The following is a 25,279-nucleotide window of genomic DNA, read 5'->3' on the forward strand; positions in this document are numbered from 1 at the left end:
GAGCTTTCCAGCGCGCCCTGGGTATGTACACGGCCCCGATTTTAAGGTTTTGGCCGGCCCGATATAATTGCGGCTGACGCAGCGATGTCCACGATGGCTGGAGTTGATCCAGAAGATCTCCATGTTCTGGACAAAATGCTCAGAGGGAATGTCTCTGTTGGCAGATACCAGGCTTTCTCTGTTGAGATCCACGCGTAAGAAGGATTGGCCAAACTTCGTAACCCATTGGCTGGCGCAATCACAGAAGCCGGGATTCCAACCGTTTGAGCACAAGATGCACTTCTCCCTTTTTGGCTGCTACTCTGGCTTGAGCTGTCCTGCTCTGCCACTTGGTCTGGCATCATTGACGCCGCGATGTTGTTTGGGATGATGTGGCTGTCGCCCAGCAGCCCTCGACTCCCGCCCGCGCTGGACTGTCCGTGCTGGCGTGCGGCTGCCTGGCGGCGGTGACACGGTGGATGCGGCTCTGCCTGGCGCTGCCTGAACTGCGGGGAACGCCACGCTTGCGCTAGTCCTGATACGGTAGCTGACATAAGACCAACGGAGCCTCGGCATCTTGGCATCCAGGTACAAATTAGCGTAAACCATAGTATAAAAACAAGTTTGGGCCGCCAAAACAGGAATCGTTTATCCGAGCTCATTGTATATCATTCATAATCTAAAGTACCAAATTCAGATATACTAAAAATTGCAAGGGTATATGTATATATGTATGGCTATCAATCTGGTCAAAGCGGAGAAAATACTAGCAACATTCTGATATAAAAAATCAAATTGGAAAAAAAAAAAAAAAGGAATTCAAGAATGGGGTATAAACGGGTGTCTCAAATGTCGATCAAAAGTAACAAAAAATTGTATCCACTCAATGCAGCCTGGGGGCAAAGGATATCCCGGAAGTTCCAAAAAAGTCAAAAATCAAGGAAAGCAAACGAGATTAAAAAAATTTTGGAATGAAAGACTTGTATAGATGATAACGATTGACTGAAGGTCAGATGGAGAGAACGAAAGTGGGAGATAAATATACAGGAATTCTAAAGAGATTATTATTAAACGGTGATAGATAATAAATGGCGTGAAAATCGTTATCACTATGCATCGATGATATGAGAAAGACCGAGAAAATAGGGAAATAGTTATGGGGAGGAGGGGAAAAAATTAATAACGACATGGGAGAAAGGGTAAACCAGTTTTCCGGGCAAATCCCAGAAAAAAGTTAATATAAGCGAAACGACTTCGCTTTCATCGCCATTATATGGCCGGACCAAACGGGCCATCATTAGCTGGCGCGGTCGAGCCCCGTGTGAGAATACCACTGATGATACTCTCGTTATCATCAGCGTACGCCTCATCGTAATTCGTCGCTTCCGCATCATGGTCATAGCTTGACTTTCGCAAAAGAGGTGGAGTCCGTGGAGCCTCCGTTGGCTGGGGTGTTGCCTCCGGTTGGAGAGTTGACGGCCTGCGACGGGTCGCGCCAGAGGATCTTAGTGGGCGGCTGTCAGAATAAGAACGTGGCGGAGGAACGGAACGACTCGCCGAGGTGCGCATGTTCGAGTGAGGCGGCGTTAACAGTCCGGTCAAGAAGCTTTGTGAACTTGATGCTTTGGATGGTGTATTGTCATTGCTGTTGGACCCGTTATCGGCCATATTGGGCCCCAAAGAATTCTCCCTCCCCTTTCGCCAATTTCCCCACGCAGCCGCAGCCGCAAGCGGCAGAGCACGTGGTGACGCGGCGAAAGTCGAGATTGCAGAGAGCGAAGGGAATGTTTGGGGGCTACCACCCGCCATTGACCTCTCTTTCTCCTGCTGCTGCATTTGTAGATTCGCCTTCAAGCGGATAACAGCATCGCGTACGGCACTCTGATTAAACGATGGTTGTGACAGCACATTGATGATATCTTGCAAGTCATCCAAACGAACATGGAGCAGTTCACGGAGCCAAGCAATTTCTGTTTCTTTTTCCTTTACTTTCAGCGGTGCATCTTTATCAATAAGCGAAAGCTCATGCTCAAGCTCTTCGATGCACCCTTCTCGCTGTTGCAACTGATCCTGCAACACCAGGATTGATTCACGAAGTGCCTGAGGGGATATCTTTTCGGGAACATTAGTACCCTTTGTGAATGTCAACGACGGCGAAGTGACCTGAGTTGGTGACATGACTTGTGCTGCCTTGGCGTTCTGTGCGGCTTGAGCAGCGGTGCGCGCTGCTGTCTTGGCGATTTCGAGCTTTTCTTCCAAGTGAGCGACCTTATCATGGAGGTGATCGATCCGCTCATCCCGAAGTGCAATCAACTCCATATAATGAGATTCCTCGCGCTGCCGGTCTTCAGATCCATTGTGTAAAACACGGGCATGTCGCTCTCGAAGGTCATTCAGTGTTCGCTCATGTGCAAGGCGCTGCTCCTGAAGCGCTATTTCCTTCGATTCAGCAGCTTCGTGGAGGGCCGCCATTTTTGCATCTCTCGCTTCTTCTAATAGAAGTTCGAATCTCGCTTTAGACGTATCCGCATCCATGTTCGCGGTCTCCAATTGATTTTCAAGATTATTGATCTGACTCTCGAGCTCCGCACGAACAAAATTGACCTGATGATTCGCGTTCTCAAGGTCAGCTTCCATTGATGTCCTTACTCTCTGGATTTCAATACGACTTATTTCACGAGCCTCATTGAATTCGCGTTCGTATTTGGCTGCCTTATTCTGATAGTCATGGCTTTCTTGTCGCACCATCATCAACAGCTCCTCCAACTTCGCATTTTCTTCCTGAGACTGCCCAAGGATGAATCTCAATTTCGTGGCTTCTTTTTCCTTCTGCTCCAAATCATCGATATGGAGCTCCAGTTTCTTCCGGCGTTTCACTTCGTCATCATACTGTGCTTTCAGTACGTTATACATGATCTCTTGTTGTTCCTCCTTTGTTCTCCACGATGATTGCTCTTGAGCTATATCCCGGGCAGCAGTAACCATGTCTTCTTGAAGTTTCTCAAATTTTCCTCGAAGACTTTGGCGAGCACGGAGGCTATCCTCCATCTGGGTTTTCAAAACACTAATTGTCCGACGAAGTTCCTTATTCTCTCCTTCCACTTCATCAAGCTGAGAGCGTAAATGATCACCGGTTTCTCTATACTCGTCAAGTGTTCCTTGGAGTGTGATGTTCTTCTGCGAGAGTTCAGAAAGTGTGAGCTGTAGGCTTTCTTGATTTTCGTTGAGCAGAGCTGACTGTTTCTCTAGCCGTTCCATCTCAGGCAACTTCTGTTCTTTGAAGGTCCGTAGCGCCTCTTCGGAAGCGGCAGCAGCATCCCTGTGTCGCACAGCATCATCCTCAGCGGCCTTCAGGAGTCTCTGCGATTCCGCCAAGGAGTCTTGGATCCTCCTTCGGTTCTTGTACTCTTCTTCCGCTCGATCGTCTGCGAGGCGCAACATACTTTGCAGACCCTCAAGCTGCATCTGAAGTTTCTCCGCATCCTTTTCCTCATTTGAACTACGCATCATTTCAGCAAGCTTAGGATGATTGACAATGGAATCAATGATTTCGGTTTTTAAATTGCTCGCTTCGTCCTGTTCCGATTTAGTGGTGACCAAAGTTTTCAAGACCGAAAGTGATGCATGAACCTCGGAAAGATCGACGGAAGGAATTTCCTTCGGAGCAAATTGCGTTGTTAGAGTCTTCAATTCCGCAAGGGAGCTATGAATCTCGGATAGATCAACCAGCGGCGCAGGTTCTTTTGGAGTCTGGTTGGTAGTCACACTTTCCGAAACGACTTGCCTAATCTTCTCAATAAGTCGATTCTGCCTATTAAGGGGCGATCGTGACCTGTGTCTAGCGGCTTCTTCATCTTCATCTTCATCTTCGTCATCTGCATCGCTATGTTCAACATCAGCGGACGTGCTTCTTCGCGTCGCCGTTTGTGACGCAAGCAAAGCGATCGAGTTTTCAATCGTATCCAAGGTCCTTTCTAGAGGAAGAAGACGATCGTCCAATACACTACCGATAACCTCATCAACATGAGTGTCGAAGAAACGTGCTCTATATTGCAGCTCTTCTTCTTGGCCAGACGAAATAGCATCATCCCAATCACTAATATGATCGATATCGGGATTATTCAAGTGGCGGATTGGAGATTGAGAGCCAAGGTTGGAACTTCGTTGAGGGGTAAAGAGAGCATGCGAGGGCGTGATAATGCCTGTGTTTAGCTTGGGCAAACTTCCTCGCGTCAAAGACATATTGCGAGGGCTTAGGCTAGGGGCATTGCTGTGACTTAATATTGATGCAGCAAGTTCAGGAGTACCATATTGATTTTCCGGCACATTCTTGTCCTTGATAGCAATATGCTCAGGGGGCGATGGCTCCATTCTCTCGATACCAAGATCTTGGTCATCCTCGTTCAATTGACGCATAACCGCATCGATTTCTTGCTCGTTGGGCGAGTCGTGTTCGAGATTATCGTCTAACCGCTCGGCTTCCGCACTAGATTGGCCCTGAGAGAGATCTGTCGTGGGAGAAGCTTGTTCAGCGTCGGAGACTGCCGGACTACGCACAGCGTACTTGGAGCCTTCTAAGCCAACCAGTTTTTCAGGTCTTTCCGCCGGAAGTTCAACTGGACCCGGCACTGAGAACGGAGCAGAGGGTTTGAATTCCAATGATTCTGGCGTTGGTTTCAAATCAGATACCTTTTGTTGGCTATCTTCAATGTTTTCTTGAGGAAGAAGAGGAAGCTCCTTATTCGAATTAGAGATAGGCCGCATCGTACCTTTCTTATCTGGCGTTGGAGAAGCTTCCGAGAGTGTCTCGCTTTTCTTGGAACTAAATGGAACGGAAGTAATAGGAAGGGCTGCATGGAAAGCAGCTGCATCTTCTTCGTTCTTGAATTCAAACGGTTTCCAAGTGGTAGATTCACTTATAGGCGTGCTTGTGGATCTGTCTGTTTCCGCTTCAAATTCATCCTCAGCTGCCACGACATTCGATCTTTTATCGGTTTCGTTCTCAGCATCATCCCTCTTTTCAGAGACGTCAACGTTGGCGGGGCTTCCGACAACCGGAAGAATCGGTTTGGAATCTACTGCAATATCTGCGAGGATGGGCAATGATGTCTCGTCACCACCGTCATCCTTTGATCTCCGCTTGCGTTTCTCACGGCCTTGCACATCATGATCTCCGCTTTCATCTTCGATCATATCAGTATCCCGCATTTCTTCCTTTTGTTCTTCTGGTCGTACAATTGGGATCGCCTTCGACCTTTTGGCTGGTGGCACAATGACGGATGGATTGAAACCACCATATATTTTGCTTTTACCTTCAGCGGACGTATTTTGAGGGACGTCGACGCGTGCACCTTGACCAGGGTTGAAAACAGGAGCCTCAACGTTGAAAGAGGCGGAAGAGAGCTTGAAATTGGAAAGCGAGTTTCGGTTTGAATGTGCCTCGAAAGTCGGAGCGTTCACATTGAAGCTACTTGAATGCGAATTCGCACTGTGCTGTGAAAGGCCAGGGCTGAAAATAGTGCCAGCGTTACTGACTCCAGGCGGGAAGGTGTTGGTCATGAATGAATAATTAGTTGGAGAGAAAGTTGCCGTCGGTTCGAAAGCTTTAGCAGCAATATTGAGATTGGAGAGGGAGGGCTTCGATTGATGACGTGGGATGAAAGTATTTGCACTGCTTTCTTGATGGCTAATTGGGTTAAATCCGTGATGTTGCATGTTTTCATGGGTAGGAGTGCCTAACAAGCTTGGATTCGTATCAATCTCAGACCCATCAAGCTGGCCTTCTCCATGAGGCTGCTCGCCAAATAATTGTTGCTGTAGCAAATGATGCTGCTGACTAGTCTGGGCTGCCTGAGCAAAGGGATGTTGAGCAGATTCATCGGGCATGTCCCACCGCGATTTCATCAGATCATTGCGAGATTGAGTTCCCTGGTCGTCTTCAAGTTCTTTTGTGACCGAGTTCCCAAGCCGGAAATCACCACGCTCGACACCCCTTTGAAGCGTTTCGCTTAGGTTATGGTTGTGCCCTCGTGGAGTTGGGTGAGCAATTTCAGGGCCAGAAGAAGATTGTATTGTGTCCGAATCTGCCTCAACTTCGAGGCCAGGATTGTCCAAAGGAGGAGAAATAATGTTACTGGCATCTCCAAGTTGTGGCGTTTGTGACTGACCGACGAACGTATGATTTAATGAAGGGTGAGCATTAAACCCCGCTGGGTATTGTTTTGACTCATCAGCTGTAAGCGGGGATACTGGCTGCAGCAATGAACCCAGGTTTGGTATGTTTGTAGCGCCAACAGGCGACAGAATGCCGGTTCGAATACCATAAAGATTTTGAGGCGTGAGAGTGCCTTGGGTTGTCGTTGCTGGCGTCTGAAACGGCATAAAAGAATACCCAGGCTCGCTTGAAAACGATACAGGCGGGTTTGAAAATGGAGAGCTGGCAGAGAAGCCAAAAGGAGAGGATGGAGAAGTCATAGAAAGGAGACCGGCATTTGGCTTTGTTGTTTGACCCAAAATTGCTGCGAGTGGGTTTCCCGACATATTTAGGTGGTTACTAGCCGCAGACGAAGTTGGAATGGGCGGAGAGACCGTGTTTCCAATGAACTGCGACGGAGCTTGACTCACTGGAGCGGACGCGAGGTCATCACCTCCAAGAGATACTCCGAGAGCCCTGAGCTTCTCCTCTTTCAAGAAGTTGACATAAGCGTCCCATTCCGCCTGATCAGGGAAGCTAATGGCATAGTTCCTTTGTTGCCACTCTTGATGACATTCGGCAGCATCAGGGAATGCTGGACGACTCTGTGAAAGATCATATCCAACCGAACGGACATCATACCCAGCCTCTTCCCATTCCTTCAGTCGTCGTTCGACATCAGCAGGCGTGAGGAGTGGGCCTGAGCTTTCAATTGCACCACGGGAATCATTAAGGGGAAGTGCAATCACGCATGGTTTATTCTTCCAGAGAACACGCTTTTTTGCCCTCTGGGTCGAAGTTCTAGTAATAGTGGGAGGTATGGGTTCAGTTTTGGACTCTTCATCCACTGTCGGAGGAGGCGGGAGCGGTTTCTCAACCGGTGAGACAGGTATGCTTGACTTGCGAGCTACCTCGAGTTCAGGCTCTGTAGCCTCTAAGGACTCGGTGTTCGGCATCACGGCAGGGGTGGCGTCCTGGTCGTATCCGAAATCCCAAAAGTCAGACTGTCTCAATGTGTCTGAACTGTTCGTTTTGAGATGCTTAGCTCTCAATCTCGGAAGATCAAGCCTTGCCGCGGGCTCTTTAAGTTTTCGGTTGAAGAAAGTAGACGCTGTCGGCGTTTTCAGAGGGTCGTCTTCCAATGGATCGTCGTCAAGACCAAGCCAACCTTCGGATTCGCTAAAGTGATTTTTGGCTGTAAGGAACGATGCTACGTCGTCACCGGAATCGTCGCTTAACCAATTTGTCCGCTCAGAGCGTAATTGCCCTGAAAGATACTGGTTAATCCAATCCTGAGTGAAGTCTTTTATCGACTTTCCCCCTTGCCGCACCAGACGATCCCTCTCCAACCGTCTACCAAGCGAGCCGTAAAAGGTTTGAGAGGCTTCCGATGGGGGTACGCTGATATCACGCGAATTATTCCTCCTTGACGACGGTTCTGGCTGTCCAGCGTGCATGGAGTGATTAGGGGAAGCCTCCAAATCAAAATCTGTAATACCCCGACGGCTTCTTATTGAGGAAGACAGCCGTCTAGGACTCGGTGTTGCATATGGAGAGCCCCAGGCTGCTGTATAATAAGTGCTGCTGAGTCTACTTTCCGCTCTTCTATTGTCTGGAGAGGACAGCTGCGATCCCGCTGCAGGATGGTACTTCGGAAGAGCAGGGAGCGAAAGTTGTAGTGGAGACGTAGACCGGGAGACGTCGGGGCCAGGAGGAGCAGCCGCGAGGCTCGAGGCTCCTGGTGTTACGGACCTCTTCACGGCCGGCACAGGCACGTTCAGCTCGTTGGTGTTATGCTGCTTCGAGCCGCGGGGAGGCAATTGGGACGCCCGATTGGCGGGACCTAGCGGCAGGTTATGCGTAAGCCTGCAATCCATACACACGTGTAGAGAGGAATAGGACGTGGGGAAGAGAAGTATGAAAACTCTCGTAGCTTCTTTCGACGCAATTATCCTCGGAGAATGCGTTGACGATGTCCGACCCCTACCTTTCGATTCTGCAGTGGCAAGCACCAGCTTGCTGCCCTTGGTATTCGGCGTAATCTTGAATCATGGAAATCACACCCAAATCACCAACTCAGCAGTCCAACGGGTTTCACGTTAGAGCGGGATTCCGTCGTCAACGGCGATCCAGGACGTGGATTGGCGAGGAGTCTTCGTTGGGCACCTGACGCGACCAAAACGGTGGACCACGCCTCAGAATTGGTGCCACGAGGATTGTCGGGAAACAACAAAAAAGTACGGAGATGTTGTGGTAAACAAGCCGGGGTCAGAGAGAGCTTGGGTAATCCAGAGAATGAACCATGGTGCGCATCACCAAAGGCACTGGATTAAGCTCTTGTTGCTTTCGGGCCTGCTGGGTTTGGGACGCAAACTTGACCGGAGCAAAATAAGTTTTAGGCGGCCAGGGGGAAATCATCAAGAGTGGAATTATTGGTTTCCACACTAATTTCCCATCGCATAATAAATTGCCGCCCGCAACCACACAGTATTCGGGTGCTTGGGCACAGACCAGAAAAAGGGGAATGCTCCGCATCAAAAAGGGGCCTAGATGCTTTTATATAATTTGAGGATATGGAATTCCCGGATAATTTAATTATTTATAGCATCCCTGACACGACAGCTTCTGGGGGGACAAAAAAAAAAAAAGGCATCATAGATCAAGTAGGCTCTTGACATCTGCATGAGACGAAAGGCATAAGTTAATTCCACAGTTTGTGTGGTAGGTAATTCGGCCATACGGCGCAGCACGCACGCATGAGACATGAATCAGGGGGGACACATTGATAAAACAATCGCATTTTCAATTAGTCTAAAGAGAGTAGCTACAATGCGCCAACTTTGCCTGCAATAGCCATATTTCTATCGCCTACCTTAGATGATCGCGAAAACAAAATTAAGGAGCGGCCTCAACCATGCGAAAGCCCTTAGGCATCGGGTCGTTCCCAAACTGTTAGACCCATCCATTTTCTCGGAGACCAGCACAGCAGCCTCAGGTGGTGGTTATATCAAGATCGAATATGTTTGCACACAGGCGTGTACTTGGACTGGCGATCAGCGGTGTACAAGCCCCAGTGAGTCTCGTCAGCAGCCTTGCCATTGTCGCCAATGCTCTTTGGCTTCCATGGCTCATCGAAAGCCTCGAAGTAGAAGACGTCGACGCCCCAGGAAAGCATTGCACACACGCCTTTCTCAAAGAAGGTCTTAGCATTTTTAGTTCCAGCTTTGGCAGCACCGAAGTCGCTTCCACCGTCTATAGAAGAATCAGTACATCATATGCCAGGCTGAAGGCCGAGATAATGTATTGGAGTTGTCTTTACCACTTGGCCAACCGGTCTCTCCAGTAGCAATGTGAATTTGCTTAGCATTCGCTCCAGCGACTTTCTGGATGTGAACCATGGCCTGCATCATGTCATCGATGTATGTGTCGGTGGCATTGGAAATGTCCTGTCCTTGCCAGAATGCGAAAGCGTTGACGAGTCTGTGCAAAGTGTAATCCTGGTCAGTTATGTCCCGTCCTTCTGTTCGGCGGCGAATGCACCTACAGATACTTGACACCACCCGCGATGATTGGATCAGCAGTACCATCGGCATACTTGTTCCAACTGTCTGCAGTGCCGACCTTAACCTTGGGGAACATCTTCTGAACCTGGTTGATCTTCTGCAAAAGCTCTTGGCCGGTGAAGTTGCCACGGTACAAAGTCTCAGAGCCGACGGTTATAGCGGTGATCACATCTTCATTTCCTGGGATTACTTTCTGCAAAGCTTTGGTGTCTGCGTCGAAGGACTCCAGGACATCAGGCCTAATAGAACCGGGCGCTGGTTAGACCCTCTTTTCTAACATGCCCTTGCGGCATCCAAACATGAGCAATCAATTCGGCTCACCAGACACCCAAGACAAGATTAAATCCCTTCTTCTTAGCAGCTGGAACAATGGCCTCAGCATTGTTGCAATCGGCCGCGGCGTATGTCCGGACGATATTTGAGTGGGCCTTCAAAACATCGAAATCCTTCTCAAAGTCTGCCTGGGATTTGCAGGAACCATCGGCATTCTTAACACCGAGAGCAAAGCCAAGCTTGCCGGCCGCAGAGACAGAGGGTACGGCCGCCAGGGCGAGAGGAAGGAGAGTCGACAAACGCATTATCAACTTTCCCAGCGAATGACGAATTCCACGGATGTACGATATACAAGGTGCAGGGAAAAGAACCGAGACGAAGCTGGGAGGAAACCGGTCTTAATGAAAGAAGTGAATGAAAGAAATCAGCGACAGAAAGGGGATGGGAGAAGGAAGAGATGGAATAAAGACTAAATGGCGAAAACGAAGGATAGGAATGATATGGGATTTTAAGGGAACGAATCCACCTCAATGTCGTCAGCCAGGAGAGGGAGAGGAAAAGACAGCGGAAATGTCAAACTCTCAAGCTCACCCGCCCGTGGGAAACATGTTGGAGCGCGCCGTTTCCTCGGCGTAATCCTAATACAGTCTCAGAAACTGCGCTAGTATCACCACTCCCGTTGCACTATCCTGAAAAGGGCCAAGCCACCAGCTGACACCTAACCACTATTGGCTCAAAATCAGAGTAATGCGCCACAATCCTTTGCAGGTTGGACCCAAAATTCAGGGGAACCGTACACGTTACGCCCACTTTACAGGGCCAAGTGCTGTTTCACAAAGCTGCTGCGTTCTAGCCCAGAGACTCCTGACCAGTAAACAGTTGTGACGAAAAGGGATGAACAGTTCCGGCTGTCAGATCTAAATATATCATAGATAGTGATCACAGTGCAATAAATGGAGCCGTGTCACTTACCCATTCGCTCTGAGCAAGTTGAACCAGTGATAGACTTTCTCCTTGGTACCTGAAATATGGGTTGCAAATGTTACCTCGCCTCCTAACCATAAATCTACATGAACGACGCTACCATCCTACAGAGAAGGTGCCTGGCTTTGAACAAGGACCTGTCATTTGGCATTCTTATATCATGAAGCTAATCGCAGACTCAGAGAGGCCTTGTCTATGATGGATAATTTCAAAGCATTAGAACCCATGCCTAGGTCTAGGATTTCATAGGGTGAAACGGAAAGGTGGATATTTCCTTAGATTTGAGTATTCGGCGGCTCAATCCACGCAAACGTGCTTCTTGAGAATCCGTGGAGGGAGCCGTTTGCCAGTTTTATCAAAGAAACGCGAGCTGATCCTGATCCACTTATCCTCATCATACCTTGCGGCGATTTGATTGAGGAGGATGACATCTTCCAGCGTGAAGGCTTCGTCAAGGTAAAGAACCTTTTTAGAGGAGTCAGCGTCCCGCGCACCGTCCTATTCTTACAGTTAATTACGGGAATAGGAGAGTGTAAGCATGCTAACATGAAGCGTAAACACGGAAGACGTTGTGATAGGCAGTATGGGAACTCACGTTATCCGGTGTAACTATCGGCTCGGAGAACGAGACCCTGCGTTCACGGGTCTTCTCGTTTTCCAGCTTGGTCGGCTTCGCTTCCTTTTGGGCCTTCTGCTTGTCCCTCGATGCACTTGTCTTTGGTTGAATCACTCCCCAGCGGTCCTTTAATGCAAACACAGGTTTCCCAATGGATGCTGATATAGCTCTCCAAGGGGTGTATTCAGCTTTCATTTTCAAGAGCTGTAGATCTTGCTCTGGCGTCCACTCCAAAATGGAGTTTGTTGAAGTGGCCGCCTCCGCTGGACAGGCTTTAGCAGCTAGCCCCGGCCCCGACTCGGGAGCTGCAGGCTTCGCCTCCGTCTTTTGTTCTGTTGCTGGGATGGGCTCCTTCGGAGGCGGCGGGGGCGGCCCGGCTTCCTCGGCTTCCTTGTTGCTAGCTTCTAATAGAGATCGCTTAGGAATGGTTAGGAGGTTTCATTTGACAAACAGTATGTTTGTATGATGATTACCTTCAAAGCTGCCGCTGCAGCTTCCTCACGCAAAGTCTTTGAACTTTTGAAAACATCAGCAAATGAGACCTTAATCTCTGGCAAAGGATGCCCAGAAAGAGGCATCTTGTTTATTAAAAGCCTAAAGTTCCGAACTTCCGATGAAAGGAATTGAGTGATGCAGAATTCTATGTTCCGCTGTTTGGGAGAATGAGGAATTGGTCTGAGAACTTGGCCAGAGGCTATTGAACATTGAAGAAAGGGCAAGTGTGAAAAATCATGTCTTTCATACTGTATTGATCCATTTGTTATGTACTCCAATACAGTACATACCAGTTGGTTCTTGACCAGGGGAATTCTATAAACATTTGTTTAGCGATGTCCTTGCTTATGCAAAGTGAAAGGCATGTACTCCGTAGGAATACAGACTAAGCACTCAGTCGCTGTTCTCATTCTTTTAGAGGATAGCTTAAGTATCTACAATCTGTATTGCCTCTATGCATATGAGGGACAATCAAAGCATAAGCTAGAGGATTATGCCGTCAATCAATTTAAAGCGTGTGGTACGAAAGCTAGTAGGGGGATATGGATGCCCAGGAAGAGTTTATTCTATGTGTACGGAGTACGGAGTCCATAGTATGAAAGTTCGCGACGCTCACTGGGTGTACCTGGTCCGTGCGCGCTTCGTTGCTAGAAATTGAGTTGGACACTTGGTGTCAAGACACTTACATAGATATCCAGGCCAGCACACTATTCATTTCTCGCTCATTGCTTCTCAGTTCTGCCACACACTGAATTGAACATACTGAGAACAAATTCATCATGCGCTTCTCTCCTTCGACTTATTTGGTGGTCATCCTGGGGTGGATAGGGGTAGTCTCATCACATAACATTCTTCTCCGCGCACATTCAAGGGAATGCTTCTTCGAGCAATTACGTTCTGGAGACCAAATGACAGTCACATTCCAGACTGGTGATAGAGAATTCGGCGGAAGCGATAATCTCGACATCAACTTCTGGGTATGCTTCTGATTTGGGATTCCCCCCGATATCGTCGTCATTCCCATTGTGCCCCAACTGACGGCTATGACTTGCGTAGATCGAGGACCCAGCCGGCCACCATCAGTACAGCAAATCATCGGTATCCTCCGACGAGTACTCCTTTACCGCAACCCGAGACGGTAAATATGTATACTGCTTCGGAAACGAAGCATGGTCCTCAAACAGCAAAGAGGTTTCCTTCAACGTGCATGGAATTGTCTACGTCCCTGAGTCCGAACTTCCAACCGATCCCTTGGAGACTGAAGGTCTGTTTACCGCCACCCACATGTGAATATTACCTTATTCGAGGAGCATTCGCTGAAATCCTTACCAGTGAAGAAATTGTCTCAAGAGCTCGCCCACGTGAAGGATGAGCAGCAGTATATCATCGTCCGCGAACGCACCCACAGAAATACCGCCGAAAGTACGAATGCTAGAGTAAAATGGTGGAGTCTTTTCCAATTGGGCGTGCTCATTTCAAACGGCATTTTCCAGGTCTGGTGGTTGAAGAGGTTCTTCGAGGTATGATGGCTTTGGACCAGCTGTCCAGTCCCCTTTATGCAGCAAGACTAACAGACTATGCTGTTCAGGTTAAACGTGTGGTTTAATTTTTCTTCTGAGCGAAATACCGCAATGATTATCATGTGGAATGAATGTTCACTAGAGGATTCGTGCGTTTATGTACGGGAGTAATTAAAGTTGGTTTTCTTCTCTAGGGCCTGAATTGATTTCAGGGGTTCTCTATTCGAGATTGACTCCCTTCTGTCTCATTAATATCTGTATTGTCTTTTCCTTTTTCCTTTTTTTTCCCCCTTTTACCTTAATATGGATGGGTTTACCGGTAAGGCACAGGCGCTTCTGGTGCTTATGATGAGATATTTATTTGTCCAAACTCGCCGTCTTTTGTTGATACGGCCTTAGCCGATGTCGCAGTCTATCAAAGTATCGGTCGGCCATACGCCAGACTTTCGATGATTGCCCACATATTTATCAGTGACTTCCAGCACATTTTTGATTTACGTATTTCTGCATTGGAGGAATATCTTGGCGCGGTCGAGAACCTTGTGGTTACACAAAAATGGACGCCTAGCCCCAAGAGCCGAAGTCTGATATCCCTTACCTGGATGTGCCGTACGGATCGTTACTCTTGTCGTGGGATTCGAAATACTTATTCCCTGTCGCGATGTGAGAATTTATGCATTTACAATCGCATTCCATATACACTTGGCCATCTACATTTCTTTTCATCGGCATGGACAATCTTAATACTCTCATCACGCCGTTGAGCGGATCCAGCGACGATGACCTCCTCCGTTTCTGCTGGGGTTTCCAGGACTGCTGGAGCTGTCTGAAAGCATCAAGCTCCTGTAGTTGGTGTCCATTCGTACGTTGAAATCTCTCCTTCTCCACAATATCTGTATTTTCTTTATCAATGCCTGGCTATGGGCATGAAGCATGAGCCCCATCTAAAAAGTGCATTCTTCAAACTCCAGTCCTCAGCCTGTGTCCCAAATCCATCCACGATTCCCATATTTTCGCCCGTCCTGAACAATTCGATCTGCCCTCTTGGCCCAAAAGAACAATGGGAACTCCGTTCCAGACCGCTTGGGTGTGCTGTGAGCACGATTACAGTACTAACGGCTATCACATCTATACTGGGGACTTCTATAGTTGGCCTACTCGTGTGGACGGTGGTTACACGGGTCATAAATAAACTAAAACGAAAGCAGAGAGGTTTAGAAGACCAAGACGGGGGGATATCAGGGAGCTTTTCTGGTATCGGTATTCTCGATTTGCTAAGTGAAGGGTGGGGGAGTAGTATGGGATTTGGAGCATACATAGACGGGGCCAGGGGACAGCGTGCATTCTTTGAAGCTGAAAATGGTGAGAGTATGAGTGGATATGAGGGTGAGAGGGACCCATTACTCGGTTAAGCGAAGCAGCGCTCTTTTTCTTTTTTCTTTTTTCTTCTTCGAATAGACAATTCGGGAGAGGAGTTCAGCTATCGTAAGGTTGCCGTTTGGTTTGAATACTTCCGGACCACTGATAACCTACGACTTGGCAATAATATGAAAGAATATTTTCATTAACCCCTTAGACACGATGTTCGCTTCTGTGCCTTTCTCACAAACCAACACCCACTTAAACTGATAACCCTCATCCCTTGCAGACCTTACTAACTTTGTATTCTACAATTGGCAGCTGACCTTTCTCATAGATGAAATGTCCGGCTGCAACGAACACCCCCGACTCGAGGAAGGTGTACCGCTCATCTCCAGTCTATTCCGTAATAAGGGAGAAATTAGCGTCTGGCCAAAATGGTTATATGTAGTCCAACAGACTGGGCGGATATACGTGCCTTGAATGTAAGGTGAGTAACTACAAAATTTTATGTTAGTAAATCAAGAACGGTAGCATCAGGCAAGCGGGGCGGTAGATAACATACATGCATCACCAAAAGGTGTGACTGCTGATTCCGATTGACCACTCATAATGGCGTTGAGTTCCGGAGTAACGTTTACAATGCCTGTATAAAGGAGATATACCAACTATTGATATAGAGAGCAGACACTGTATGAGTATAATGGCATGGCCGGGCCGAAAGGGTTGGTGATTTCATACCGCGCCGTCATCCGTTCTGTTAGCATAAGCGTTTGGTCAGTCTCCAACGTCCGGGAGGCTCATCGAAAACGCCTACCGAATAAGGCCATGTGCATTGAGTCTAAAACGCTTCCCATCGGGATCGACGTGGATGTAATCGTTGCCAGTGCCGGTGAACTCCCCATTGAATGCCGGGGAGAAGCCCGGCTCACTCCTCACTGTACCACCGACCATGGGCTGATAGGAAATGTTAGTCATTCGAGGTCATCAGGTCAGAGGTTTGCTTGCAAGGCGCACCGTGATGAGCAGGCCGCATTGCTGCGATGCACTTCCTGTAGTGTGGCGTCTCAATTATCGTGAAATGATAGCTACTGGGACATTGCCATACCAACAGATGCCGCTGGCTCAATTTTCACCTATTCCGGGCCCGCCATCGGTTTAGCTTTTGATGTCCTTCGGCATAGAGGGGCATCAGGTATACAGGAGCCTACCTGGAGCGTGAATGCGGGTTGTAAGCTTGGGAAGCCCGACATGGTTCTTTGGATGTAATACTAAAACGTAAGATTTCTCAGCAAGATAGGAGTAAATAATGGGACTTCACCCTGCAAGTAGACGATAGGACAATGAGAAGAAACGTGCCGCAAATACCACGGGAGTTGCACGAGACCTGGGGAGGGGTTCATGTAACTACTAGTTGGTTAGCCCACCGGGATAACGGGAGGTAACTCAAAAAGCTACAGAGCTTCACAAAGCCGACGGAGTTGAGTTCAACCAAGGCTGAATCTTAGACTTGGAGGAGGGACCCGCGTGAAACTAACTCACCCTCATCAATCGTTCAACCAAATTCAACGCTGAGATGGTATTTCGCGACTGTGGATTTTCTGGTGGCTATGTACCTCGGCCGAGCTTCCCAAAACATCCAGTCCTGCAGCATCATACGGAGTCTTATCATGCAATTGTACCATATATACCACATTAATGGGCCTATTGACTCTGTATGGCCGTCGTTTTTAATCGTTTCCGATCTTCGTTGCGTCGCCGGTGAAACCGGGGGCTGACCGGGGAGATTAGCTATATAAGTAAACTACTCTAGCCTCTCCGCAGGAACGGAGATCAAATCCATATTTTAGCTCGTTAAGCCATCTGATGGCAACCAAAGCGCGTGTCCCTATGACCCAATCCAACGCCGTGTCAGTATCACGTTCACGATTGCAAGGTTGGCTCACACACCACTGGTGGCTTGCGAACGTCTGCAGAAAACGCGCACAAGTCAACGGCGAGCTGATGTCATTCATGTCGCGCGGGGCCGCCGTGGGCCAATGAGCCGCCAGGTCCGGGACCATCAGCCAAACTTTCCAACAAGGTTGCACTTAACGGCTGCTAAGAGGTGAACAAAAAAATATATCAAGCTCCGTGGAGGGCGTTAAATCTTTATTATAAATCCCCATACTCATCTGGGTCTTCTCGCAGGATTATTTTCTTATGATATAGGGCGAGCTCTTTGGGCCAGGGCGCCCTCTCTCCTTCTCAACACGACGTCATGGCCAAACGCCCGTGGATATTATTGCTGCTTGCCGGTTGGATATCTGGAGTTACCGGGCAAGTACAGCATCCACTTCAAGCGGGCGCCGAGTATAGCACTGAAGATGATGTTTTGGATAATTCGGACACACCGAGGCTGCATGGCCGTTTCCTCCACATAACAGGTGATACGATACTCGTCCGGATCCAGGGGCTTGCCATTTTGCTGACACGCGACGCGATAGATATACACCCGGATTCCCATTACAAGGCTTTTTCCAATTCCGACTCGCGTCACGACTGTCACCGAGGCAAAGGAGATGCGGGGTCTCTGGGATCGGCTGGAACCGATTGCGACAGCCCCTTTACCCTCGTCAACGCTACGTTCAAATGGATACAAGAGAATCTTCGTGATTCGATTGATTTCGTGGTGTGGACCGGCGATTCGGCGCGACATGACAACGATGAAAATATCCCTCGCTCCAAAACCGAAATCATCGCATTGAACCAAGCCATGGTTGATAGCTTGCGCGACGTATTTTCCGAGACAAGCAAAGGGAAAATGCATCTGCGGATCCCAATCGTTCCCACGATAGGCAACAACGATGTGATGCCCCATAACATTTTTCATGCTGGCCCCAACCGTTGGACGACTACATACGCCCGCATGTGGAGTGAGTTCATCCCAGAAGAACAGCGTCATTCCTTCGTGCAAGGAGGTTGGTTTTACGTCGAAGTCATACCGAATAAGTTGGCGGTATTCAGCTTGAATACTATGTACTTCTTCGCCTCAAATAACGCTGTTGATGGATGCTATGATAAATCTCAGCCCGGATATGAACATATGGAATGGCTACGAATCCAACTTCAGTTTATAAGAGATAGGAGCATGAAAGCCATCCTGATAGGCCATGTTCCTCCAGCAAGAACATCTTCTAAGCAAAATTGGGACGAGACGTGTTGGCAAAAGTATACTTTATGGGTGAAGCAATACCGAGACGTGGTCGTCGGTAGTATGTTTGGGCATATGAATATAGACCATTTCATGTTCCAAGACTTCCGTGATTTGAAAATTGGAGACCAAGCCGCCGCTCTGGAACCAGACTATGAAGCAGATTCACGCGACAAGATGACAACACAGTCCCGGACAAGTTACCTTCGCGACCTCCGTGACATATGGGCTAAATTACCGTCACCACCTTCTAAGAGTGCCAAATTACGCGTGCTTAATAGGCACAAAGATATCCTTGGGGCCACCCTGAGAAAATCGAAAAAGAAATATCATCGACAAATAGGCGGAAAATGGGCCGAAAGATACGCAGTCTCGTTGGTGTCACCGAGCGTTGTTCCAAACTATTTTCCATCCCTCAGAATTATCGAGTATAATATCTCAGGCTTGGACGACTCCGCACTATGGACTCACCGCCACATCAAAGGTGCTGGTGATTCTCACGCTAAACTTTATGAAACTTCATCTTTTGGGAGCACATGGGAAAGCGACGTGGAACTGTCGAAGAAAAAGCGTCGAAAAAAAAAGAAGAAACAAAAAGATGGAAAGAAACCACCAAGGTTTACGATACCATCACCACCTTCTCGCACGGCGCCACCAGGACCAGCTTATTCAAACCAGCCTTTCACTTGGTTAGGATATACCCAACTTTTTGCCAATATTACGGAAATGAACTCGAAATTTAGGATGCCCCCTTCAAGCTGGCGTGAGTACCGGCTGCAGCAAGCTGAATGGCCGTGGCCCAGCAGCACCACCGGAAACACATCGTTGAAATTCGAAGTCGAATACAACACTCGTATCGATAAGCTATTTAAACTGAAAGACATGACCGTAAAGAGTTATTTAAAGCTGGCGAGAAGGATTGCGAGGAGTCCAGACCTCGCTCAGATCCAGAAAGACTGCGTTACCTACGATGACCTCAAAGGTTGCGAACACCACCCACCCCAAGACGTCACCAAGTCGGAAACCGAAAGTCCAGCTCTACATTCTTTTGAAGAGGGAAATGGGACAACAACCATTTCTCGGAGAAATATTTGGAAAATATTCCTGCGAAGGGCATTTGTTGGGTATTTTGATGATGATGAGCTACGCAACTTAATTGCACGCCCTTAATGAACCGCTGCTCTGCTCCTCTGCTTCAGCTATAGCTAGCTCATTAACTCACGCTTCGGTTATATACTTTATTTCCGACAATTCCGACTTTAGCATATTGACCGGTTTATTACCCTACCACCGACACGTCTTGCATTGCCAGGTGCTTTTCTTCGATCCTTTATTGTTCTCTAATTCATCGGACTTCTTATTCGCATCCGTGTTTCCGTTGCAGGTTCATAGCGGGCTCTTTTCCGTATCGAAAATATTGATATAGACCCAACACTTTTAGTATAATGCCCCTTTTTTAAAAGGGCCCTGGAGGTCATTATTACACACTATCGCTTTCCCACTCAGTATCTTCTTTTCTGAGCATATATACTCTTCCCTACTTGCTTGATAATTTGCCCTTTGAACAGATTTGAGAATACCTTATTTACCTCACATCTAACAATTCCTCATAGCCACAGTCTGATAGTCATGCATTGATGGTTGTTGAAGCAGCTAAGCACCTTGCGATTCATTTGTTAGAGTACAGTGTTCCCCAGGCCAGTTCGCTTTTGCCCGATGCCGTCTAATCCACCGACGGCCAAGGTAATGCGAAAGTTGTTTTGAGGGCCAGCTACTATTAGCTAGCCATCCAGCTATAATGATCTATGGATAAGTCTGTACTAACAGATGCGCAGTCGAATATAAAACTCTATCTGTTCTGCACTACCCTTCATCCTTGAAGTGTTTTTGACCCTTTTCTGTATTTTCCAGATACTTCCCGGTCTCTATAGCAAAGTGGAGACTCGGCTTTCTATGTTGTATTCATTGGGGCACTATGTCGGTGAACAGAGCTGCATCAGCCTTCTCCTTCACCCTCTAATCTTCAGCAGAATGAAGAAGTGAGGGACTCATCTCCAATGTTATTCACAAACTCCACATCACTTTCGTCAGAAGGTCTACATCAGTAGAAAGAAACCTTCCATTTTCATGATTTTGGCATCACTTTCGTCGCAAATTTTGTTTCCAATGAAGGGGACTAAAAACTCTTCACATCTTTCTACCTTTCTTTCTCGTCGCAAGGTATATAAACCAGCCTCACCCTCTCTCCTCACGCAACCCAACATGCCTAAGCAGGATGGCACTGTCCAGATTCAAAGTTCCTATGAAGAGGCTTGACTTCGCTTCTTCCTCGTCCTTTCAATTAAGATGCCCCTGGCTTCTGGGGAAAACTATTCTAATACCCCTTTACCAAGATTCACATGTTCTAGATTTCACCCTTTTATTACATGTCAGTTCTAGATGACCACATCCGACAAAAGTTGTCAACTTCTGAGAAAATTCAAGTCTTCTAGGAGATGAAAAACTTCTGCCAAGCAAATAATTTATTTTAATACCTCGATATGGAAACACGACAACTCCTTCAGGCCCATTCTACCATGTTGTCTCGAAAAGGTATCCTGTTGGCTGGAAGGCATCACTGCCTACCCCCCAAATATTATAGTGTTTATGGCCTGATCGAAACTCTCCATAATTCTCAGAGCACCATTATACTTTTAAATATGAAAAAGCTCTTTGCCGCCATGGCACTAAGGCGGCGAATACCAAAACTAACTATAGGCGATCCACCAGCTCTTACAAGCCTTGGTTCCTTAAGAATTGATATACGGAGTACATACCAAGGCATTGACACTGAAGTTTCCCTGATATGGAAGCGCACAGCTAGCTATTGGGTGCATTATTTCGAATATTCTGGCGGAAATCACTCCTGTGGGCATTACATGGTGCTCTCTCAATCGGCCTTAGCTCGCGCTGCATTCTAGCAGCCAAAAATTTCACCGACGCTACAAAAACCTAAGATGTTGGGCTTCTATGAAACTCCCAAAAAAGCATGGTCGGGACTCGCCGAAAAATTATATGTAGCTCGTCCGCGTTAATTTACTACTAAAACAAGGGAACCAACCGTCATTGTGTTCATATTTTAACGAAGAGGACCAAATATTGCAGTTTACATACAAAATTTGCATCTCAACCTGGTCTTGGTTAAGCTCCATAAAACTCGATCTATTGTTGCTCGAGAAAGAGCGTGTATCGGAAGATCCAGTAAATCGTGAGCTATCCGTTGAAAGCCGAAAAGAGGACAAAATGCGTGCTGTTAAGAGCAAAGTGCCGACTATCAACGATGTCCTTGGTGAAAGGGACGGCCGGCCTATCCCGAATCTCTCGAAAGCCAGGTTTTTGACCGAATATAAAAGTTTTCGACCTTTTCAGCGCGAAAGCTTTAAAGGGCTCCTCTATCTACTTCTAGATCGCCAAATATTCAATACTTTTTCCAATAACAGCATTTCAGGCTTCTCATTATTCGTATAAATATCTTAACAAGACTTGTGTCCACTTGACATACTTGTGATACTAAGAATCCAGCCAACGCTCGACAGAGAGCGGAATCATAAAAAAAAAAAAAAAAAAAAAAAAAAAAAAAGATGGATCCTGACACTCAGGGTAGCTATCAAGCTCCAAAGGTAAGCAACATCCCGGGATCAGGTGCTCCATATTTTATTTGCATGTCAAGGACTAAGATGTTTTGATAGGGTCAAGTGAAACAGTCCAGTGGTGTGAAACCCAAAGTCCTGTCTCCAAGTATTTTCTAACAAGTCCAACTCAGGAGCGAAGTGGACGTTGAAAGAGGAAAATTTCCTTGTAGTCAATGCCATGGACCCGAATGTTTCGAACGACTGGCTGTTAAAAAACCTACCAGGGGGGAATGCAAGGTCTATTAATTCAATTTCTGGTCACTTTAATGATATGCGACTAAAAGGTCGTCTCTCCCGAAACTGGAGAGCGAAACATTGGAACCACGATAAACCATGGACCATCGAAGAGGACGCAGAAATCCTCTTATGGAATGTGTCGGGGCGCGCATTCATCGACACCGAGAAGTTTTGCGCTAACGACCGCGCTGGTGGTGCAGTGCTTGAGAGGGAAACGTATCTTTGTCAAGATCGAGAGCTGGTTGAAACAGTGACACGGATTGAAGAGAGGCTGAGACTAATCTTGCTCGAGCACGACATGATCAACGCCGAAGCAGACAGAGTTATGATCCGCCAGGCGGCCATAGAGGTGCGACGTGAGGAAAAAAATGGCATAGATGAGATATATACTGCGATAAGAGACTCGCTAAAAGTACGAGAGGTCGAAGAACCGGGACATGATGACGAAAACGATAAAGGAAAAGGGAGGGCTTGTTGATGCGAGGATCTCATCGGGTCATAGACTACCAAAGAAGGCTGCATATTAAAAAGAAAGAAATGAATGCACTGTAGCCACGTTTTCCGAAAGTTTGGGATGTATGGATTCGAAGTAGTGGTTCGCCTATAAAGCGAGGAATGATAAATATCCAAGGTGCTTTGTTTTCTCCCCATTTACGGGGTAGTTGAAATGGATGACCTTCGCTATGGCCCAAAATGCCTCCAAAAGTATATGCCTCAGAAGCCGACTTAAGATCATCTCACGTGCAAAAACTGAAGGCTAGACGCCACTTGACTAATGTCAACTTTGGTACAAAACCTCCTGTGTTATGGACCTTTCCTGAGAATTAGCGGCTACCATGCGGGAATCTCTGAGAAACCGCGGCAGAGCGCGAACCAAAGCCGAAGGAAGCGAAACGAGAGCTCCGATGGAAGGATATCCAGCAACCTTGAATGGGGCGCATGAAGACGCGCTCAGTTGGTGGATTTTGCGTTGACAGGACACAAGAGGCTTTAGCGATGAAGCAGCCAAACGAAAGCGTGGGAGTGCGCTCTGGAATGGTCTCTACATTTATGCGGATTCGCTTTTTGAGCGCTGTGGATTCCGCGAACCCCATCTGCTGAGCCATGGAATTCATGATGGAGCTTGAGCGGGAACGGGTCCCACAAAAACACTCTGCCGATGCTCCAAACACCGTGGCTGGTACTCCGCATGGAGGACCGAGTTCTGCCATCTCAGGCATCGAAGAAATACGTCAACTCATTATGCTTGGAGTTCGAGGGTTCGAGGGGTTGGGTGTCGGCTTTATTCACGAGCCAAGACAAGGCGGGCTCTGACGTTGAACTCAAAGCGCGGCCGGACACATACCAGATGGAGTTACGCCAGGAAGAACCCATGACAAACTGCGCACTTTTTCGCCTTGAACAGGAATTGTGGCCCTTGCGCCTTGCCTTGTTGACGGCGCCACCGGGGCGGAAGCGAACTGGAGTCGATGGAGGACCCCAGGGTTGAGGCGCGGACTATTCCCGGCCTGACACGTAGAACTGGCGGTGTCCTTAGCTCTGATTGAGTGCATGCAACCTGCAGCACCAACTCACGAGAATCTGAGGCTAATCCGGTCTCCAGGTCCCGTTGTGCGAACCTGATGTAATTAAGTTGGGGAAAAAAAAGCTGATCCCGTTGACGAGGCGCTGTCTTGTCGTGTGCCATGTGTTGTGATTCTGAGATTTCAACGGTCGCATTGCGCCAGCGTTCGAACTTCAGCCGACTTTAAGGACCGCTCTCCCATATTATCTTGTGAACAGCAACTAATTACTTTTCTTGTGTCACGGTCAGATTTGCAGATCCCAAAGGTAGCCGGATTGCGGAAAATAAGCAATAAGTTCAAGTCGACCGTGAAATTTTCCCTTTCAGGTTTGGGCATCGCCTGTCGCTGTTCTTTCGCCGAGAAAACCTTCAACAAGATATCCTCCGAGTCCGCGCGATCAATGGATTCGTTTCTGTTAGGTTCTCATGTCAATTGAAGTTGCGAATCCGAACATGCCTTGACTCGCTTCATTTTGACCCGCTCAACCCCCGATATGCGCCCAACGCTTCCCTTCAACCCTGCCTGAATCTGTCGGATATTTCACCCAAGATCACCTTCCTTCGCACGCAATTGCGAACAATGAACTACGAATTTCTCAGGAATTATATCCACCGTTCCATCCCTCTCTCCAGCTACTCTTCGGCTCTATTTGCTCTTAGTGGGAGCCGTTCGTTGCTATCATCTGGTGAATCGAACCAATGCCTTACCGTAATTGAATAAATCCCGGTACTAAGGTATGCCGTTGGGCTGGTACTATAACAAGAGAGTATAGCTAACATGTCGAAGCAAGTAGTTATCGTTGTTACCTACTTTGCAGGCTTCTTATGTATACTACTCTCATGTTACATTTCGCGACCTCCGATACATACCGTGCTTCGACTGGGCACCATCGATTGAACGCTTTGTCTAGTTCGAAATTTGAGGAATATTGTACGATATACGTCTTTAATACGCTTCGCCAGAATTCTTTTTTATACTTGACTTGAGGCTGCGGAGGCGTTTTACATAGATCGGCAAGTTCTAAACAGCATACGCCTGTCGAACGATCTTACTTTTTTGTCAGATAAGAAAGTTCCACCGGCCTTCCTTAATACTATTTCTTTTTCCCGGATCGTCTCACAGCACTATCTATCGGTTTCCGGGACCTTGAACGGCCTCAATCTAACTTCTGACGACGTTTCAAACGAGCCTTTCGCGGCCAAGATCAACTCATATCCTCCCACCCAGAACTCGCAATTACAATTACACCAAAAATAGCATTGTTGCGATATTTTCACCCGAAATTATTATAAGCGCCGGGGCTTGACTGATCACCGCATTGAAGGTAAGGCATTTATTCAGTTTATACCTAATTTGGGGATTTAGCCGCCGGGAAGTCTATCATCCCAGCAAACATTCCCAAATCTATCCATGATGCCCAGTGACGAGATACGGATTCTATATTAAGCCTCCAGTTGAACTTGTTTATATTTGGCTTTGTTTCTCTCGTTTGCCCCTTTTCTCCGCCCACCTTTTGTAACCTTTTTTTTGAGCCACCCAATTGACCATGGATGCCCCTTCGATCGAGAATGTTATACACCCAAACCAAAATCCTAACCATATGCCGGAGCTAATACATCTTTCCTATCAGT

At 47.6% G+C, this 25,279-nt stretch overlaps 8 protein-coding genes across 8 annotated transcripts; 4 read left to right on the forward strand and 4 right to left on the reverse strand.

Annotated features, from left to right (window-relative positions):
* Positions 1 to 1,248: 1,248 nt before the first annotated feature.
* Positions 1,249 to 8,224, reverse strand: D8B26_006656 (uncharacterized protein; the record flags this gene model as incomplete). The annotated part of the gene is made up of 2 exons (XM_003070110.2): positions 1,249 to 8,038; positions 8,160 to 8,224. The coding sequence occupies 2 exons, from the start codon at positions 8,222 to 8,224 to the stop codon at positions 1,249 to 1,251; spliced, it is 6,855 nt and encodes a 2,284-aa protein (XP_003070156.2).
* Positions 8,225 to 8,947: 723 nt separating this feature from the next.
* Positions 8,948 to 10,555, reverse strand: BGL2 (glycoside hydrolase 3 protein). Its single transcript, XM_003070111.2, has 4 exons — positions 10,057 to 10,555; positions 9,717 to 9,974; positions 9,492 to 9,652; positions 8,948 to 9,424 (listed from the first exon to the last, which is right to left on the reverse strand). Exons 1-4 carry the CDS (start codon positions 10,311 to 10,313, stop codon positions 9,180 to 9,182), a joined length of 921 nt encoding a protein of 306 aa, XP_003070157.2. The 5' UTR covers positions 10,314 to 10,555; the 3' UTR covers positions 8,948 to 9,179.
* A 734-nt stretch (positions 10,556 to 11,289) lies between these two features.
* On the reverse strand, positions 11,290 to 12,186 carry D8B26_006658 (uncharacterized protein; the record flags this gene model as incomplete). Its single annotated transcript, XM_066125251.1, has 3 exons — positions 11,290 to 11,490; positions 11,588 to 12,025; positions 12,082 to 12,186. The coding sequence occupies 3 exons, from the start codon at positions 12,184 to 12,186 to the stop codon at positions 11,290 to 11,292; spliced, it is 744 nt and encodes a 247-aa protein (XP_065981333.1).
* A 611-nt stretch (positions 12,187 to 12,797) lies between these two features.
* On the forward strand, positions 12,798 to 15,383 carry EMP24 (p24 complex component). Its single transcript, XM_003070112.2, has 5 exons — positions 12,798 to 13,080; positions 13,160 to 13,367; positions 13,436 to 13,623; positions 13,692 to 14,485; positions 14,773 to 15,383. Exons 1-4 carry the CDS (start codon positions 12,883 to 12,885, stop codon positions 13,707 to 13,709), a joined length of 612 nt encoding a protein of 203 aa, XP_003070158.1. The 5' UTR covers positions 12,798 to 12,882; the 3' UTR covers positions 13,710 to 14,485; positions 14,773 to 15,383.
* Positions 15,259 to 16,353, reverse strand: D8B26_006660 (uncharacterized protein; the record flags this gene model as incomplete). Its single annotated transcript, XM_003070113.2, has 8 exons — positions 16,194 to 16,353; positions 16,091 to 16,118; positions 16,000 to 16,034; positions 15,800 to 15,939; positions 15,724 to 15,739; positions 15,548 to 15,650; positions 15,461 to 15,480; positions 15,259 to 15,381 (listed from the first exon to the last, which is right to left on the reverse strand). The coding sequence occupies exons 1-8, from the start codon at positions 16,233 to 16,235 to the stop codon at positions 15,259 to 15,261; spliced, it is 507 nt and encodes a 168-aa protein (XP_003070159.2). The 5' UTR covers positions 16,236 to 16,353.
* Positions 16,354 to 17,120: 767 nt separating this feature from the next.
* PPN1 (Endopolyphosphatase) lies at positions 17,121 to 19,608 on the forward strand. The gene is made up of 2 exons (XM_066125252.1): positions 17,121 to 17,408; positions 17,469 to 19,608. Exons 1-2 carry the CDS (start codon positions 17,243 to 17,245, stop codon positions 19,343 to 19,345), a joined length of 2,043 nt encoding a protein of 680 aa, XP_065981334.1. The 5' UTR covers positions 17,121 to 17,242; the 3' UTR covers positions 19,346 to 19,608.
* A 2,187-nt stretch (positions 19,609 to 21,795) lies between these two features.
* On the forward strand, positions 21,796 to 22,561 carry D8B26_006662 (uncharacterized protein; the record flags this gene model as incomplete). Its single annotated transcript, XM_066125253.1, has 3 exons — positions 21,796 to 21,834; positions 21,904 to 21,925; positions 21,978 to 22,561. 3 exons carry the CDS (start codon positions 21,796 to 21,798, stop codon positions 22,559 to 22,561), a joined length of 645 nt encoding a protein of 214 aa, XP_065981335.1.
* A 681-nt stretch (positions 22,562 to 23,242) lies between these two features.
* D8B26_006663 (uncharacterized protein) lies at positions 23,243 to 23,572 on the forward strand (the record flags this gene model as incomplete). The annotated part of the gene is made up of 1 exon (XM_066125254.1): positions 23,243 to 23,572. One exon carries the CDS (start codon positions 23,243 to 23,245, stop codon positions 23,570 to 23,572), a length of 330 nt encoding a protein of 109 aa, XP_065981336.1.
* Between the last annotated feature and the right edge of the window lie 1,707 nt (positions 23,573 to 25,279).

Source organism: Coccidioides posadasii, chromosome 3 (assembly GCF_018416015.2).
Source record: "Coccidioides posadasii str. Silveira chromosome 3, complete sequence".
NCBI lineage: Eukaryota > Fungi > Ascomycota > Eurotiomycetes > Onygenales > Onygenaceae > Coccidioides > Coccidioides posadasii.

Coding starts and splice junctions, on each gene's coding strand:
- BGL2 (XM_003070111.2), bottom strand. CDS start 10,313: ATGCGTTTGTCGACTCTCCTTCCTCTCGCCCTGGCGGCCGTACCCTCT. Junction 9,653..9,716: donor GCGGGTGGTGTCAAGTATCT/GTAGGTGCATTC, acceptor CACTTTGCACAG/ACTCGTCAACGCTTTCGCAT. Junction 9,425..9,491: donor AGAGACCGGTTGGCCAAGTG/GTAAAGACAACT, acceptor ATTCTTCTATAG/ACGGTGGAAGCGACTTCGGT.
- EMP24 (XM_003070112.2), top strand. CDS start 12,883: ATGCGCTTCTCTCCTTCGACTTATTTGGTGGTCATCCTGGGGTGGATA. Junction 13,081..13,159: donor ATCTCGACATCAACTTCTGG/GTATGCTTCTGA, acceptor TGACTTGCGTAG/ATCGAGGACCCAGCCGGCCA. Junction 13,368..13,435: donor CGATCCCTTGGAGACTGAAG/GTCTGTTTACCG, acceptor AATCCTTACCAG/TGAAGAAATTGTCTCAAGAG.
- PPN1 (XM_066125252.1), top strand. CDS start 17,243: ATGGCCAAACGCCCGTGGATATTATTGCTGCTTGCCGGTTGGATATCT. Junction 17,409..17,468: donor CCGTTTCCTCCACATAACAG/GTGATACGATAC, acceptor GCGACGCGATAG/ATATACACCCGGATTCCCAT.